The 18661-nt window shown below is 39.2% G+C and overlaps 1 protein-coding gene across 1 annotated transcript in view; it reads right to left on the reverse strand.

The window, feature by feature from the left end:
- The window catches only part of LOC101849638 (tetratricopeptide repeat protein 28), a gene marked incomplete in the record, with an annotated part of 49999 nt that overhangs the window by 24069 nt on the left and 7269 nt on the right, over nt 1-18661 (reverse strand). Inside the window, 12 exon segments of the mRNA XM_013086798.2 lie at nt 699-933; nt 2049-2236; nt 3146-3342; nt 5449-5592; nt 6463-6633; nt 8357-8583; nt 9679-9827; nt 10785-10922; nt 12903-13061; nt 14396-14486; nt 16005-16093; nt 17820-18067. Coding sequence (XP_012942252.1) covers nt 699-933; nt 2049-2236; nt 3146-3342; nt 5449-5592; nt 6463-6633; nt 8357-8583; nt 9679-9827; nt 10785-10922; nt 12903-13061; nt 14396-14486; nt 16005-16093; nt 17820-18067 — 2036 coding nt within the window.

Consider the following 18661-nt stretch of genomic DNA (forward strand, 5'->3'; position numbering starts at 1 on the left):
CCACACACACACACACACACACACACACACACACACACACACACACACACACACACACACACACTATCTCCACTTTCTCTGCCCTCCAGGTATATGGGACTCACTCAAAAGTTTGGACTTGACCCTAAGCTTGTGGCTGAGTCCCATCACAATACAGGGATGCACAATGAAATATTGGGGGAGCGTTTTCAACAGCAGGACAGATGCAGCCTACCATACCTGAATATGGTACGGTAAGGTGAGTCAAAACACACGCACACACAAACACAAACACACGCACACATACATATTCACACAAACACACACACACACACACACACTCACACACACATATACACAAACACACACTCACACATACATATACACACACAAACACACACACACACTCACACAAACACACACACACACACTCACACACACATATACACACACAAACACACACACACACTCACACAAACACACACACACACACAGACTCACACATACACATACACACTCACACACACATACACATATTCACACACACACACATATACACACAAACACAGACACACACACACACACACACACATACACACACACACATACACACACATACACACACACTCACACACAAATATATATGTACATATCTCATTTTGCTACCATTTCTCCTTTACATTACGAGATCTCCTGATCCAAGTCCTGTATGGACAGACATACCTAGCGACATAGTCGATGGCTTCACCGGTACCACTGGCTTGTTTTCTGGCACAGGGGTTGGAATATCTCGATGGGATCGCCCACCCAGCGATACAAACGTAGACTCTCGACTCCTAGCCGTCTTGTTGACCTTGGAGGAGGAAACTTCTTGCGACCTTGAGCTTGCCAGCCGGGGGTTGGACACCTCTCTGAGATTTACGGTCGGTTCTCTGGACAAAGCTGACTCGCTCACTGAGACAAAGATTAAAACTGTTCAGACTGAGAGATATCAAAATAAATATATGTCAACAAAAATAGTATTGAACAGATTTTAAAATAACCTTTTTTTCTAAACTATGGACACAGAGCAAAAACAGTACACAACTACAATCAGTGCAGATTCCAGCAACGGACATTGACCCCATTTCACTGTATCTGGAATCTACAGCATCTTAATTGGAGGTGCAAGCAATCCCCTCAAAAAGGGTTGGGTTGTTCTTGGTTTGTTTGGGATTTTTGTTTGATGTTGGGTTGGGGGTTTTTTTGAGGGGGGGTTGTTTGGGTTTTTTAAAAATACATCCCCACAGACACAATTTAGATAGTTTAGAAGATGGGTCAGATCCTGCTTCTCAAGGCCAACCCAGGCTGAGAGGGATACAACGTCCCAGCAGAAAAACCCAAGACACGCAACAAAAATTATCCCTACAAAGAAATCAAACTCAGGTTTTTTGTACACAACGGCGAAGCACTTATCAGCTACACTTCAGATGCTGGTCCTTAAAATGTTAAACAGTACACCTGATTTTCTACACTCAGATGCAGAAGCGTGACATTCATCTTGATTTACAGAGAAGCACATCATCATTTAATTAGTGTTGCGAAACAGCAGGACAGGTCAAAAAATGAAACAGAGAGGTGGTAACAAAGCAGTGCATACGAGTGATAATCTTCAACCATCCATTCTTAGGGGATTGTTTCTGCCTTCTTTCCTAATTGCACATACTGGAACAAAGATCTGCCTTGCGAAAAACAGTTCTTGTCTAACAGAGCAGTAAATTTAAACAAAAGTAACTATTTTTTGTCTCTCTCTAAGCTTAATATAACAATAATGATGATAATATAAATTGCATTTCTTTAATGCATATCCATACTCTATAGAATGTTTTTTATTATCTCGGCAAATCCTAGAACACTCAGAAACATTTTCGATTTCTTGGGAATCATACAGTGTAATATTGCAATATCATGCACTGCTAATTTCTTTCCCTGGATGATCTATAAAGTATCGACGTCTAATCTCCTCATTGGGAGCTCACTCAAAACATCTTAAAGCAAAAACTACATGAACTTCCATCCCTCACTCTCACCAATATCATCTACAGGATCTGGAGACAAATTCAAAATTTCTGAATGCTCCGAGATCTGTTTGGGTAACCCCCCTTTGCGGCATTGATCTCGCTGGAAATCCAACTCCCCCTCAGCACTGACTGCGGCGACCTCATTCTGAACAACTCTGTCCAGAAGCAGTAGGCAAGGGAGGTAAGTGATGTTGAACCTAAGGACAAGAAAGTTATAAGAAAGAAATCAGGAGACTATTCACTCATAATCTTTTTTTAATCAAATATTGTGCTATCTTATCCCTTTGGGACAAATAAGCCCATTTATGATTTTTTGTATTGCGGAGAGGGAGGCATATGCTCCTTTGATAAACTACAGTCAACATACCTCGCAAAATGCTCGGACCATAACAATGAGCTCTGTTCCTCATATTTTGTGTTCTCCTGTTTCTATTCGACGCGTTACGTAAAGCTAATTCAGCGATACTTTTACTATATAAAGAAATCTTTCACTTTTACAGACAATTGACTGCAAAATCAAGCACCATCCTTTGTCCCTCGTGATCCACAATTATGCTAGGCGAAAGCACAAATTGACCTTGTGTCGTGAAAAGTGTAAAGCAGATTTCATTTCCAGTTGAATGCAAAGTGCACATACTGACACACAAGATTATTTTACGTTCTAGACAGTAAAAACTCAAATATAAAACAGCAAAAAAAGCAAAGCAAGGTTAATCCAAAAAAAAGAGGAAAAAGAAAAGAAAATATCTATCATAATTTCAATTTCGTCTTGACATTCACTGTATGAATGAGCATCACTGCACAGCCCCAGTTTCTCTCTGCCTCTTATCCAAACTTCCACTTTTTGCAATGTTGAAGAAGATCCACAGTTTAAAAGTCACAGAAGGACTTACAAGTGCAGCTTCTCTCTCATTACATTGCTGTCATGACAAAACACAATGTTCCCTTAGTAGTAGTGAATTTAAATAATCAACATGAACAGCATCGAAAGAGAAGTAAAGTTCTCAAACTCGTTCGTCACACATCTGTAGACAGTCACTATGAAAACACTCACGTTTGAGCTACAGACATACAAAACACATGCACACACATTCAACACAACTCACTTCTCTCCAAGGCTCCTGTTCCCATAATCCAACAGAGCGCCAAAGGGGCATAACTTGAGCTGTTTGTCTGGCACGACCACCAGGTGGCTCTGGTCTTCAAGTTTGTCGAGGATGTCCATGACCGGCGCCACGAGGAGGTCAAACAGTCGTCTAAGGGCAGGCTTCTTCACATCAGGACTTCTGGCACTTTCTGTGGCCTGAGTTAAAAATGAGAAAAGATGAACTACGCCCAGGTACCTGCGAATTTGTCTAACATTACAGATTCTCATCCTCTTTTACATATTCCTCCTCCACCTCTCCCTCTAAAATATGCCAAAATACCTGCGTTATAAAGTGTCTAATATTGTAAATCCTCATCCTCTTTTACACATTAATCCTCCTCCTCCTCTTCAAAATAGAACAAGATATTTGCATTATCATTTGTATAAAACTGTGAATCTTCCATCTCCTCCTTCTCCCCTCTCTCGATCCTGCCTCCTACTTCACTGGAAAAGACGCTGGACATTTTTTCACCACTGCTGTCTCATCCTGGAACTACTTTCTAAATTCATGTAATACGAACATGTCATTTTTCCTTCAATGCATAGAAGATGAAAGAATACCTAACTCCCCGTACTTGAAATACAAAATGAAGGGAAAAAAGAGGTCTTCTACAACACAAAGAAACCTGCAAGAGGATGATCTTATCAGAGACCAAGCATGTAACAGTATAAGATGACAAGTTTTCTCTTTCCCCTGCAATTGGTCCTCCTCTCTTGTTTTCATGAGTTCATCCCCCAAGCAAATTTTGAAGCTTAAAGAAAGATAGCGGACTCACATTCTGTTGTAAGCAGTTTCATATTAGTACCTTACACTTTCATTACCACAGTAGGATCATAAAGGAAGCCTGTTTTGCTTTACAGCTGCTTGTCAAGGCCAACTCCTGCAGAGTGAGTTTTATCTAACTATGAAGATGAAGATCTTAATTAAAAATCTGACACAAATGGTCACCGATAATGTGCATATCCTCACTTGACAGGAATCTTTATGCACTTTACATTATATTATTACCCAAAAGACCCCAGAAAACTTAGAAACATTCTCAGCTGAAGCAAGAAGACAGACACAAGGTAAACTCGCACAAAAAAGTCAAGGAACAAAATTTCAAAGAAAGATTACTGAAGAACAGTTTAACCGAATTTATTCATTTTTTCACAAAGGATGCTTTCGACTCTCTAGATTAAGTGTGAACAATTTCAGATTTCAACAACAACGAGAAGTTTATGTAAAATGAGTTAAAGTCACACTGGTCGGATTTCAAAAGTCTGAACAGCCAAAGTTCTTCATGAACATTGTCAAGAGTGGATGTAGCCACTTCGTTTGATCAAAAACTCGGCACAGCGTCGATGCATGGACAGGACATGCCTTCGGAAAACTTGTTGGGGTAGATTCTGCACTCCTGGATGAGGTAGCCCAAGAGTTGTTGACGGTCTTGTGCAGGAGGATGGTTGTCCCTTATCCACCGGTCAATGTGATCCCAAATGTTCTCTGTTGGGTTCCAATCCGGACTTAAAGCTGGTCAGTCCATGCAGGTGACAGCTCGTTGCTGCAGGAAGTCCCCCACGATGCGTGCGCGATATCGCGTGGCGTTGTCGTCCTGCAGTACAGCCTGGGGTCCAATCTGCTTCAGGAGAGGAACAGCAAGGGGGACGCAGGATTTCCTCCCTGTACCTAGCCGAGGTCAAATTGTCCTGTATATGGTACACGGGGTCCTGTGGTGAGCTGAGAAGCCTCCCTATACCAGAACGGACCCTGCAAGGTAGGGCGCCACCTGCTGGATGCATTCAGGGTGGAACAGCTCTCCTCTGTTGACGTCAGGCAGTGAGTGTTGTTGGACCATCGTGTTGTAATGAAACATGACAGGAAAAACGCCGGCTTATAAAGGGTTGTAAGTGAGTAATATTCATAGCTAAGACATCTGTGTAGCTCGTGCCAAGCTTAGTTTTAGCTAACAATCCCTATGCCAATGTTGCTGAGTCAGAGAAATTTAACCCATTTTTCATTCTTTTCGGCTGTGTTTCAGAATGCCCTGCGTCGTCGCTATGAAGCTGGTGCTGGCAAATTTGCAGTACAGGCAAACTGTGTCTTGTCATCAGTGCGTGTGCCAAGTTTGGTAGACTGATCATAATGGGTTTGTGAGATATTGAAGTTTGAATTCGACACGTGAAAACACAAGCGGTTCCTTGACTTTTTTGGGCGAGTTTATTAAGCCTAACCATAACAGCAGAGACAACAGAGTATGACGGAAGATGCATGACCCTTACTGGTTTAGCACTGCTGAGTCGTAGATTCTTTGACCTCAACAGCTGGGTCTCAGCATCTCTCAGCGGCAAAGCACGAGGTTCGGAAGTGGAGAACAGATCTGCTTTGCTCCAGCCCTCCCGTACCTCAGCCAGCAGCTCCGTGATCTGTGACAGAGGGCAAAGGTCATAGGTCAGAATATGGTACTTAATTGAAACTCCAGGGTCATTATAATCGGTTTCTGTCTTTTATTAAGCTTTTTCTGAGATACATGTGTATATCATTTACATGGTACTGAGTAAACTGACAAGGAGCCACAAACAAGAACATAAATAACGACAACAACAAAACTATCGAGTGAAATGTCAAACTTCATACTATAATTCTCCTTCTCTGTCTCAAAGAACAATCTCAAAGAACAATCTGTTCTTTAAATTTCTTGTGATTTGTTCTTTTATCAAGAGGAAGAAAATAACAAGATGTGTAGGCTTGTATCTCATAAAATGAATTTAAGTTCTGATTATAAGGATAGATTGTCTAACATCATTTTCAAAACAAGAAAAATACAGTAAGAACTTCAACAATAACCAGCAGGTGGGCCATGTCTGTCACGTCAAGGTCAGCCCATCAGCACAAAGAGGATTCAAGAACTTTTTTTTTTAAAAGCAAAAAGAAAGAAAGAAATAGCAACCAGAGAAAAAGAGGTGGGATAGGAAAAAAGAAGAAAAATCTGGGGTATACTCCAACTGCTTGTGCAAGCCATAACAGATCCAGAAACAGAATTTTATCACTTTGCAGTCACTTGGCGCAATAATGCGCCGGTGGCCGGTGAAAATTATACGTTCCGGTCACCTTGCTGCGCCAGGCCTGAGAAGTCCATTGCAGTCGCTCTCCTGGCTGGGTGACCAGATTGGGTATTATGTACCGCTGGCTGTGTGACCAGATTGGGTATTATGTACCGCTGGCTGTGTGACCAGATTGGGTATTATGTACCGCTGGCTGTGTGACTGCAAAGTGTTAAGTAACAAACCACTCACCAGACAGGGAAATGAGGAGCTGCCGGGGGGGAGGCGAGCTGTGTAAAATCGAACCACACCCTCCGCAGGCTGCAGCACCCACATCAGCAGAAAGTGGTCCAGCACAGAGTAATAGAGCACAGTAGCATTCTGCTCAGACACGATGCGACGCATGTGTTCTGTGCCCCAAATCTGGATAAGGGAAACAACCAGTCCGAACATCTCACAAGGAAGTAGATTGATTATTACACAATAAATTAAGTCAGGACCCGTCAACTCTTAGAAGTTGTCACATCAACTGACTAGACGTTAAATTATTGATTTTTTCTTAAGATCCTCATTTATTATAAACATGTATTACAAGTTACCTATTGTCCACTCATATAGCAAATCTAGCAAATCTAGATACTTCTCCGAAAGTGTTGGTGGGTAGCACAAGACTGTTTGAAAACTGCTTTTTGACAAAGAAAACCCTAACATTAATTTTTGATCGACTGAACCTGCTGTATTACAAAATGGACTAAGACTACAACCTGTAAGAGTTAAGAAGATAAAAAAGTATCTACAATTAAGAGAATTCACATTTCTGAAAGAGAAAGCAAACTGGTTTTATCTTAATTAAGTAAAGAGAATGATGTTGTTTGTGTTGAACAAATACGTTGCACACATTGCGTTGAAAAGTGGGAGGGGCACCAGGAAGTGTTGTTCTTTATTTAGTTCATGAAATTTCACCACAAGTTTCACCACAATCAGTCTTTTAGCTTGCATGGAAGTTTTAAGAAACAACACACTTGACATTCACTTGCTCTTTTAAGACAAATATCAGTAAATCATGCACTTTAACTTACTCAATCCCCGTAGTTTTTCCCGAAAATGTACCCAGTAACCTGTCATTTTGACCCTTATGTATGGGCCGACTAGTAATCATAAATATAATCCTTTGAAATTAGGCAAAAAATGCATCCTAAGATGGAACTTAAAATATACCAGATTTGAAGTATGTAGCTTTAGTAGTTTTGCTTTGGAGTGTAGTAGAAATTTGGCATTTTGAGAGGCTTTTCTTTTCATGGCAGAATGAGCAAGAGCTAGGCTACATTGATATTCAAATAGGCTTGTAAGTGTCATATATATTGTATGCCATGTATAATAAAGACTGATGAATATTTTCATGAATAAAGAAATGTATGTATGAGAAGGGTAGAGAGAATCGGTTACAAGATATGCTCAGCTGATCAGTATGAACAAACGAGCTAAAGGGCCTTCATAAAAACTGCGATTTCTCCGTGTGTAATGACAGTAGAAGCAAAATTCCAGCACCCCTCTAGGCAGTATAGGTCACGGAAATAATAAATTGTCCTTATATAAAACTTGAGGCTGTTTTCCTAAACGAAATAACAAGAATACAGAACAAAACTACAGAACCGAGTTATCTCGGTCGTGCGACTGAACGCAGCCCGCTAGCTGACCGAGATGTCTTGGTAACGGGACTGAGTGAGTTAAAATTAGTCACTGAACTTTTTATCTCGAGGGGGCTTTACCCACTACGAAACCTAAAAGTAACACATACACCACTAAACTGGTCATTAAATCAAAAGAAATTAGCCTATTTCGATATTTTTTCCTCTAATGAAAAAACTTCCAGTAAAAGAGACCTGTTTTTGTCAATTGTCAAAAACTAATACAATGTCAAAGTCATTGTAAAGGTATGTACCCAAGCCACTGTCAACAAATCACTAACACAATGGTTCAGAGTGTGCGTCACGGGGAGTAGCTTGGCAGAGATAACGAGATTGAAAAAAAATTAGCATCCAACAAAAGAGAATTCCCTCCCCCCCCCCCCCCCAATCCCCCTTGCGTTCTAAGGGTGAGACTTCTCCACAAAATGTAATCATCACAACTCAATATGTTCTCCTACCTCACGACTGGAATCAAGACTATGATTGCTAGCTCGACACGTAGCATGGAAGTTGGGAAGTGCGATGACGCAGCGCTTGCGGTGAGCCTCGGCGTACTGCAGACAGCCCAGCTTGTTGGACATGACAGAGAGAACAGCCTGCATCCCATCGTAACACTGCTGCAGCTTCTCCTCGTACTCCTGCGGGCAGTGGGAGTTCTCCTCTGTATGCTCTACAATCTTACGCTCTGTAGGAAAAAACAACACAGATGCTTGAATACTTGAATGTAGAACTGGGGGTCTTAGGAAGACGGAGTGCTCCATGCTTCCTTGCCCCTCTTCATAAGTGTCCATTTCAATAAGGGCAGGCTGATTGTCTCCATCATTATTTGGTTGTTGTAGCGTCTGATGGGGTCACGAAGGCTGTTCCTCCTGCCTTTACCTGGCTGTACTCCTTCAACACAGATATTATAGATATGGCAAAAAAGACAAAAGAAAAAAGTTAAACATTTTGTATCAAGTAACTTTAGCTCAAAAAAACAAAACTGTTTTCTCTGATTAGTAATATGGCCATATGGTGAGCAAACATTAACTATCCTAGTAACTAGAAAGAAGTAAAATGAGAAAGAGATGGCCAAATCAACACCCTAAAACCTTGCACAGAAACCCCAAGAAAATAAAAGGTTATCATTGTTACCATCATCATCATCATCATCATCATCATTGTATATTTTTAGTGAACACATTTTCAACCTCACTGCGAGACTGTTTTTCTGGTATAAAATTTTACATATATGCATTTATATTATATGTATAATACTTTGTTTTACGTACACATTTGTGTCGATTAATTTGTAAGATGTGATGTCTTTTTCATTGTAATGCGCATTGAGCATCTTTTAGGAAATGGAAATGCGCAGTATAAATGCTATTTATTATTATTATTATTATTATTATCATCATCATCATCATCATCATCATCATCATCATCATCATCATCATCATCATCATTATCATCATCATCATCATCATCATAATGATAATAACAGAAACAATATCATCATTATTGTGAGCATAGCTGTTGCTGTTGGTGTTATTATTGCTACTGTTGCTGTTGTTGTTGTTGTTGCTTTTATTGATGCCAGGATTATATCATCACCATAACAATTATTATAATCACACACTGTTAAAAAAAATGGAGACACGACAAGAAAGCACTGAGGTCGCGATATCGTCATTATCTTTATTATTATTACCAATACAATCATGATCATATCATTATTTTCATTATTATTCATTTACTGCCCTTATCATAATATTTTTTTCTACCGCACACAGCTCACCAAAGAAGGGAATGAGCCTCATGAACGACTTCTGCGCCTCGTCTCTCTCCACGTACTGAGTGGAGTCCTTGTTGATGCAGGCCATGTGGAACTCCGCCATGGTCTCAATGTCACGGAAGCCAAACCTGTGAGCTAGTGCCAAGGCTTCGCTGGAGACGGCAAACAAAATATTACAGTCTATGTTACATGTACATTTTGAAGAGAAAAAGCTTCTACAGTGGAGTCCGCTTAAAGTGAACACGCTTTATTTGAACAATCGGTTAAAGTGAACGATATTCTGTTGTCCCGATTGATACGCACTTTGTTTGAGTAAAAAAATAGTGGATAAAATGAACCGGTTTCATGGGGAAATTGGATCAAGTGAAAGCACAAAATGAGTGAAAGCAAAGAACGGGCCGATCGCGTCACTGTCGTCATGCTGTGAAAATAAAATTCTTTGTCTTGGGCATCGGCAGACAATCAAAGCCCAGCGTTGGCGACGGCAATCTCTGTCAAAAAGAAAGAGCTCAAGTCTAAGCTCGCCCGCTATGTTGTCCCCCCATCCCACCTCCACCCTAGACCCACCACTGCGCATAGCTACTGTTTCTAGGCTCCCACCCTACCAGAATGGTCAAACTGAGCCTTGGATAAAGTGAACACTTTTTTCTGGCCCCAAAGAGTTCACTTTAAGCAGACTCCAATGTGCTTTTTTTTTTTAGATTTCAAATGCATGCAAGAATTATACTTGACCTATCAGATCTAAGTTACAAAACTGAAACATCTGTTGTTGCATTCATGAGGTAATCCATCGAATTTTCCCACTTGAAGAAGTAAAATAACCAATTATATCTTGACATCTTAGTTCTCGTGTCCACATTGCTGAAGACCTTTACAGCAAATTTGCCATTTCCGTTTTAAGTTTTCTGTGAACTTTTCTATTATTATAATCAGAGATATTGAGTTTGTTAATGGGTTTTTTAAATACCTCACGACTTTGATCTTGTTTTGTTTTTCACTCATAAAAGCATTTACAGTATTATATACAACCAGTGTCAAATTTTCACTGCATAAAGTATTTGTTATTTTCATTGTTTTGAGGCCAGGAGCCAACAAAGGGCAACACTCACTTATAGTAGTAAATACTGTACTGGAGTTGTCCCAATGATCTGTATGCTGCAGCCATCTTGCACCTAGAAGTGGCATCCCCACGGTTGTCACGGTTACGACAAAGCATCAGCATGTGGTTGTAATGTTCTATGGCTTGCCTGAAATGAAGGAAGAAACTTAGATGTAACCTTAAATCTTCAAACAAATGCCAAATCAGCAAAGTATCAATCATAAGGAAATTTAACAGTGGCATGAGTATAAACTTTTGAACATGATATCATAAACCTTTTGCTTTGTTGTAACCTGAGCACATACACCTTAGTATGTGCTACTACGTCTTTATCATTCCACACACAGAAGACACACTTCAGAATGTGGTGATGTGAATCTGGCAGTCATCTCTATGAGCTCGTTAGATAAACTGAGTTCTGAAGGTTTAGGGGGGCCAGGCCTTAACTCATTCGCTACGCAGAGCCATGGGGGGCGGCGCGGCTAAAGTGCCGTCAGTACGCTAAGCCGCCCCCGGCGGCTCGAAAACCGATCTTCCATTTCAGCATAGATTCTATTCCAATCCACATATCCATGATAAAATAAAGGTCATAATATAATGTTGACTTCCGGGTCAAGCGTTTCCACCGAAAATCGGAAGTTTTGATTCAGTTTTGAAACACATTTTCGAAGTTATTTGCACACTAAAGAAATGTAGGACTCCTTTTTAGAATATTAATACAATTGGGCTCAAATTGCAAATTGCTCTGTTATTGAGAAATCACTATTTTTCAGTGCTAGATCTAAATTGTCAAATTATTTTTTTCTCCCAAAAATCACTATTTTTTGTGAAATTACACAAAAAGTACCACTCAAGACGAGTGTAGGTTTATTCCAAATGCAATTCTGAATAATTCCATATACAATACTAGTGGAGTTTTTTCTGTTTGTGCATACATCTTGTCCATTTTTCAAGATTATACATTTTTAAAATATTTTTTCAAAATCGGATGTCACGATCCAAAAGTGCAAATTTTATGGAATGTATGTAAATAACTGAACATTTTTCCATATTTTCCAGTTCTATATTCATTTATGGTTATTCTGATGTATCATTTGACTAGGTGCAAACATACTTTTTGAGTTTAACTGAAGATGATTAATTTTTTATTTTCAAATTTTATCCGCATACAAGCAAAATTGTGTTGCATAATCGCCTCTTACAGGAACCAAAGTTGAAAAATTCACAAATAAACTTTACAGATGTATTCTACAAATCATACTGATCATTTCAGTACATAATATGTTAATATTTATTTGAATTTGTGGCCCCAAAGACCTTTGAACAGCGCACTAGTCATCATCTCAATTCGCCTTCCCGAAAAAAATTCGTCCACCAGCCGAAAATAATACGTAGCGAATGAGTTAAAGGATTTAACTTACATAGATGATGATGATAAAAATTCACAAATCAGAATGTCGGGAATTCTGAAATTGTTTTTCTTGTAATAACTCTTACCTTCAAGTATACATATTTGATTATAAAATAGGATATAAAAAATAATAGACTAGTAATAAGACAGAGATGTTTTGGCTTTCAGTAATAATGCACACTAGAAACATATGACTGCAACTCCAGCACAAACCAAATATACAAGACCAGTACATTTCTATTGAACATATCATTGAGGGGGCGTAAGCTAAAGTGCTTGCTGGATGGGAAAAGTTTTTTAAACCAAAAAATAACCCGTACAATTTTGTTCTAATTTCTAACTTTATCTTCAGTAGCAAAATCAGTTCAAATCTTTTCCAAAATTGACAAATTTATTATATCTCTGTTCACGATACAAAGCACAGTATCTGACACAGTCACATCTATACACATTTATACACAAACACTTTTACAAACTCATACTTACTTCTATTTATGACCCAAGGTATGGTTTAAATATTCATGATCCTGTTTCTATGACAATAGAGATATGATAAAAACTATACTATCTTTAAGTGAAAGTATTCTCAAGGCAGTGGACAGAAATAAATAAAGATAGATGGGCTGAAAACGATACGTATACAAAATACCAAACAACAACTGCTTCTTTGCCATTTTAGAAAGTTGACAGAACAAAACTGAATGTGCTTTCACGTACTCATAATCCTCTTTCACACACAAGGTGTCTCCCATCATCTCATGAGCAATGGCCATCATCCTTCGGTCTTTCGCTTTGGTTGCCATGGAGATATACTGGTCGTGGAAAGACAGGGAGAGGGACCAGTTCCTCAGAGCAGCATACACACTGGCCAGACAACTGGAAGATGAGAAAGAAATATATCACATAGAACAAATGATTCTAAACAATAATAACATTAATTCAATATTAAAAAATTCACTACATCCAAACAACTTTCATCTTTCTAGGATGGACATCGGGATGAAGAACAGAAATAACAGTTTATGAAGGTAAAAATAATATAATTCAATAGTATCAAATCTGGTTCTGACTTATGCCACGCAATTCTATTTGCTTCGTTATCGCTAGTTGGGACAAAGAGTAAGAGAGCGAAAAAAAAAACAGTTGAAGCTGTGGACAACATGTGACAGTCTAGCAAAGGTATTTAGTTAAATGCACTTCAAAACCACAGAATGTTGCTGATGAAACTGTCTCTTTTCTGATGCCTACTTCTTCATGGAAAAAAAATATCATTCCTTCATTTGCATTCTTATAAAATTCTCACTGTAATTCTCATCTGCACTTTTAGTCCAAATTATCCTTTACTGACAAACAGATCAACATCTCACATGATATTTCTCTTCCATTTTATATAAAAGAAACCCCTGTTGGTCGCTCACTAATAAAAACAATAAGGAAAAGACAAATACAATTATTTCTGGGACACTCGAATTATAAACATAAAGGCCCTGAACAAATTGCTCTCAACTAAAAAAAATAGAAGGCAACAGAGGCAGGGGTATACCCAAAGCAAATTATTTGAAAACCTGAACAGATGAGTGAAGAGGAAAGACAAAGAAAATGTGGGTTTTTTAAAGAGAATCCAAGCAAAGAAACAAATGGCGCACCGTGATCATCAATGTCTATTTAAGATCTGGCACTTATTGATTATGATCATATGAAAAAACTCCTCATTTGAAGTCCTAAACAATATGCCTTCACTCATTCTGCAATTGAAATTTATAACAAAATTTGTACCTTGCACCCTTTGTTTAGACCATAATAAAGGTCTCCTAGACTGTATCAAGATCAAGACTGTATCAAGACTGTATCAATCTATATTCTAGACATTATCAAGTTGGCAGCCCTAGTCAGTGATATTCCTAAAGAGCACATCATCTCTAGTGGGAGCAAATTTTAAAAAGGGCTCAAAGTTCTGCATACAATCTGTTGTTTTTTTTAAAGTCCATTCTGTCTTACCAGAATCTGCTGAAGCACTTCTTATAAGTCAGATTTGCTTATCTTTTGTTGGACTTTTTCTTTCGCAATGAATTATCAACCCCAAGCTAGAGGAAGATGTTATTTTGTCCCTGTCCCTACACCCCCCCTCCCCCTCCCCACTTTCTGGACGTCTCAAATCAAATTATGCAGCATGAAGAAGTGGTGCCATGAAAAAGTTGATCAGAACTCACCCATATGCCTGCCCAATTCCTTTCCGATTGCTGTTGTTTTTTGACATTGCCAGATACTGTTTGTACTCCATTAGTGCCTCCTGGTAGTTCCCTGGTGAGAGAGAGAGAGAACAGTGCGTGGCATCACTGGCCTAATGGTTAGGCTCTCAGACTCGCAACCGTAAGGTTGTGGGTTTACATCCCGTCAACGACCCGATGTTGTGTCCGTGGAAAAGGCACTTTACATGAATTTTCCTCACTTCACCCGAGTGAGAATGGGTACCCAGCTATAGACAGTGAAAGATCTCGTCAGTTTGTTAGTGTTTGAGCGCTTAATCAGCTGCTTGCATCTTATGCATCCCAGGAAGCTGAGAATATTTCGGAGTGTTCCACGGTCTGCTGGTGTAATAATATATAAAGTGTAAATCGCATAGAGCTTGCAGTAAAGCGAGGTTATGCGCTATACAAATACTATTTATTACTTATTATTATTAAGAGTACTTGCAGCAGATGTGCAGTATACAATGAGGAGTCAGTGTGACAGTGGTCACAAATTACTAAAAACTGATGAGGGTATTGACAGAACAGAAAAAAGAAGGTACTGAAAAAGAACATTTAAGAGCATCTAGTGAAAACGTACGGAGAACATTGATGATCAATATCTGCTTCAGATCTTGCCCTTTATGATGGTGATAAAAGACAATCTGCTGGCCAGAGGCAAATTTCTAATGATTTCTTTGATTTTAAAAGCCTTTGGCCCACACATCCATATAACTTGGTAAGTTTGTATATCAGTGCAGGACATCAGATAAACAAACAAAACCAGTGAGCCAATGTGATTTGAAAACAATAATAAATAGTATGTATAATAAACATACACCAGTCAAACCGTGAGAAAAAAACCACACAAAAAACTGGGATAATAAAAAAATAATAATGGATTGCATTTATATAGCGCATATCCACTTATGCAATGCTCTATGCGCTTAACATGATACATATAATGGGTTTACAATCAATTTTAAAGGTACATAGTGTTACATACTCATGCAAACACATATTCACTCACGCACGCACCATACACACATACATACTCACATACACACATATATAATATTAAAAGGGAAAATCTTGAATGAAAAGCTTAAAGGATTTTTCATGTCAACAGACGCAAAAAAATTATGGAAAAAAACCCACTGGTAAACATAGTTACGATTAACTGCTGAAGAGAGAAAAAGCCGTGGCAGCATACTAGAAATACAGAGGGATTACACTGATTTGAATCCCTAACAAGGCGTTCTTGAACTTAGTCATTTGGGGAGCTTTTAAGACTCCCTGTCCATAATTCTTTGTCCTATCTGAGATAGATAGAAATTAAGTCTGAAAGTCTGTTTCTTGGAGAATCTTGTACTTTAAAAAATTTTAGGGGTACTGTAACTACCCATTAAATGTCACTCCCATACAACTTAGTCAAGAGGGTAGAAAAGCCACAAAAAAACTCCTCAAACAACCTCTCAAATAAATCATCTTACAGTGTAAACGGATTTTACCATATCATACTACAAAATATCATACCCTCCAACATCATAGTCAGTATAGCAGATTGTATCATGCTGTTGAAAACACTCACCCAATATTTCGTTGAGCATCCCTGTGTTATGATGGGACTCAGCCACAAGCTTAGGGTCAAGTCCAAACTTTTGAGTGAGTCCCATATACCTGGAGGGCAGAGAGGAAGGAGGTAGTGTTGATGAGTGTTAGTGTGTATGAGTGTGTGAGTGTGTCTGAGTGTAAGAGTGTGTGAGAGTGTGAGTGTGTGTGTGTGTGTGTGTGTGTGTGTGTGTGTGTGTGTGTGTGTGTATGTGTGAGCATGTGTGTGTGTGTGTGTGTGTGTGTGCACACGCAAATAGGTGTACATGTTTTTTGTGTGTGGATGTGTGAGTGTATGTGTGTGTGGATGTGTGTGTGTGTGTTTTAAAAAAGTGTATTTATAAGGAGTGTGCACATGTGTATCCGTTTGAATGTTTATGTACGTGTGTCATTAGTGTGTGTGGGTGTATACACATGAGTGTGGTGTGTGCGTATATGTATGTGTGTGTGCGTATGTGTGTGTGTATGAGTGTGTGTGTGTGTGTGTGTGTGTGTGTGTGTATGTGTGTGTGTGTGCGCATGCACGTAGAGGTGTACATGTTTTTTGTGGGTGGATGTGTGAGTGTGTGTGTGTGTGTACGGATGTGTGTGGGTGGGTGTGTGCGTGTGTGTGTGTGTGTCTGTGTGTGTGTGTGTGTGTGTGTGTGTGTGTGTGCGAGTGTGAGTCTGTGTGTCTGTGTTTATTTATATATCTATATAATCCCACACATGCACAAACACCAACAGCAATGAAACTCTCCGCAAAAGATAAAAATAGAAAAATATGAGTAATCTGAACACTAACACAAAGACAGTCATACAACTGGGGGAAAAAAGTAAAAGAAACAATCTTAAATGACAGACAACCACATGTCCTACTAATCAACTGTAGGTCTGCTTCATCCCGTACAAGGCAGAGGGGACGTGGGAGAAACAGAATAATTCACCAAATATATGGAGAACTTAAACAGCTGGGTGTGCTGTTAGCTCAGTTAGTATCATGCCAAACCATAGTTACAGAGGCAGTTTTGCAAATATCTCTATACAGGCTTAATTGCCTATTGTATCGGCCAGCAATTTACTCAGGTCTGTCAAACAAGGACGTCAAGTGTTCCACTTCTTTAAAAAATCATGTGTTGAAAGGAGTCCTCAAGACATATGTGAGACAGCGCGGTGGAATCAGGCTCTCGTCAATTTTTGGGCTTGTAGAGTTATTGGTATCATCTTAAAGCTTGTTCACTTGTCTTTATTTGGGTAAAAAAAGTATCCATTTATCTTGAACACAAGTCAAGATATTTGCAAATGAAGAAGGTCGGGGTCACCTGTTTTCAGAGGTAAAGTTAGTGAGAAAATGGCCGCCAAAGATTAGTTATTTCCTTAGCTTAAGAGTCCATGTTAACTGAAAATTTAAATTTTTATGCCTTTAATCAACGTTTTTATGAAAAATTCACATAGAAATGAGTTCTTTAATGGCCATGAAAGGTGTTGAGCAAAAAACAAAAATTTGATAAAAATTCACAAACCTGCGGAAAAATGCAAGTTTCTTCACTTTGATTATTTTGACGAGACCCTGATTCCACCACGCTGCCTCACATATGGCATTAAAACACCCCCATCTTTATACCCACAGGACATAAGTTTGATTCCACAGAGGAGAAAATAAGTCTGTCTTTATGATGGGACACATACCTAACAATTTACATTGAACCAAACAAAAATGACCACGAGGACTTTCACCTACTCAGTAATCTAAACTGTTTTGAAGAAAGAGTTAAACATTAACAGCTCTGAAACACCAAATAACATCCAGTCTCACTTCCTAGCATGAATCAAAGCACTGGACATGTTTCCAATTGTCTTGTACGCGATGCTCAGGTTGAGATGAAGACCACACTGCAGCTCTCTGGTCCAGTAATCGGGCATGCCACCTGGCGACCCTCCAACTTGTGACAGGAGCTCCGCCTCCAAGTGAAGCAGACGCTCGTAGAAGATGATGGCCTGATAGGTGTCACCATTCTCCAGGTGCAAGGTGGCGATGTTCACTAACGATTTTGTCTGATACACCTGGGAGCAACCAGTGAGGGAAAAAAAAAAAACTTCATGTAAATTTGAGAATGTCTTGACTAATTCTCCACATTGCTACTGCTCTTCTTCGACATTTTTCATTATTTGCTGTTTCCAACACTCTCCTTATCTGAACCGGAGTTTCTTGACAATGAGCCCCAGACTGTGCAAAGATATATAGAAACAGAAAGTTAGGGCAAAATCCGCTTGATATTTCAAGCCACCTCTTGTTGAAGACGCAGAGTATAGAAGAACAGGCACTTCTCAAATAATTTTGCATCCCATCCTATTGGTGAATGAGCAAGTTGAAAACCAGCCCATTCCAGCAATACTAACAATCCATCCAACTTTTGCATTACCACCTGTGTGTTAGTTGCTGCTTTTCTTTCAAATTCTGAAGTGCTTTTACCAGAAGCAATAAAGCAGAAAAAACTATTGTTCAAGAAGGAGATATGAACGCAAATACACATAAGCTTACATCCCCTCACCCCCATACACATAGACACACATTCACATTACTCACATAACTTCTACCATCATCCCATCTATCCCCAATCCATTTCCCAACACACACACACACACACACACACACAC

Source organism: Aplysia californica, unplaced genomic scaffold (genome assembly GCF_000002075.1).
Source record: "Aplysia californica isolate F4 #8 unplaced genomic scaffold, AplCal3.0 scaffold00506, whole genome shotgun sequence".
In the NCBI taxonomy this organism is placed as follows: domain Eukaryota; kingdom Metazoa; phylum Mollusca; class Gastropoda; order Aplysiida; family Aplysiidae; genus Aplysia; species Aplysia californica.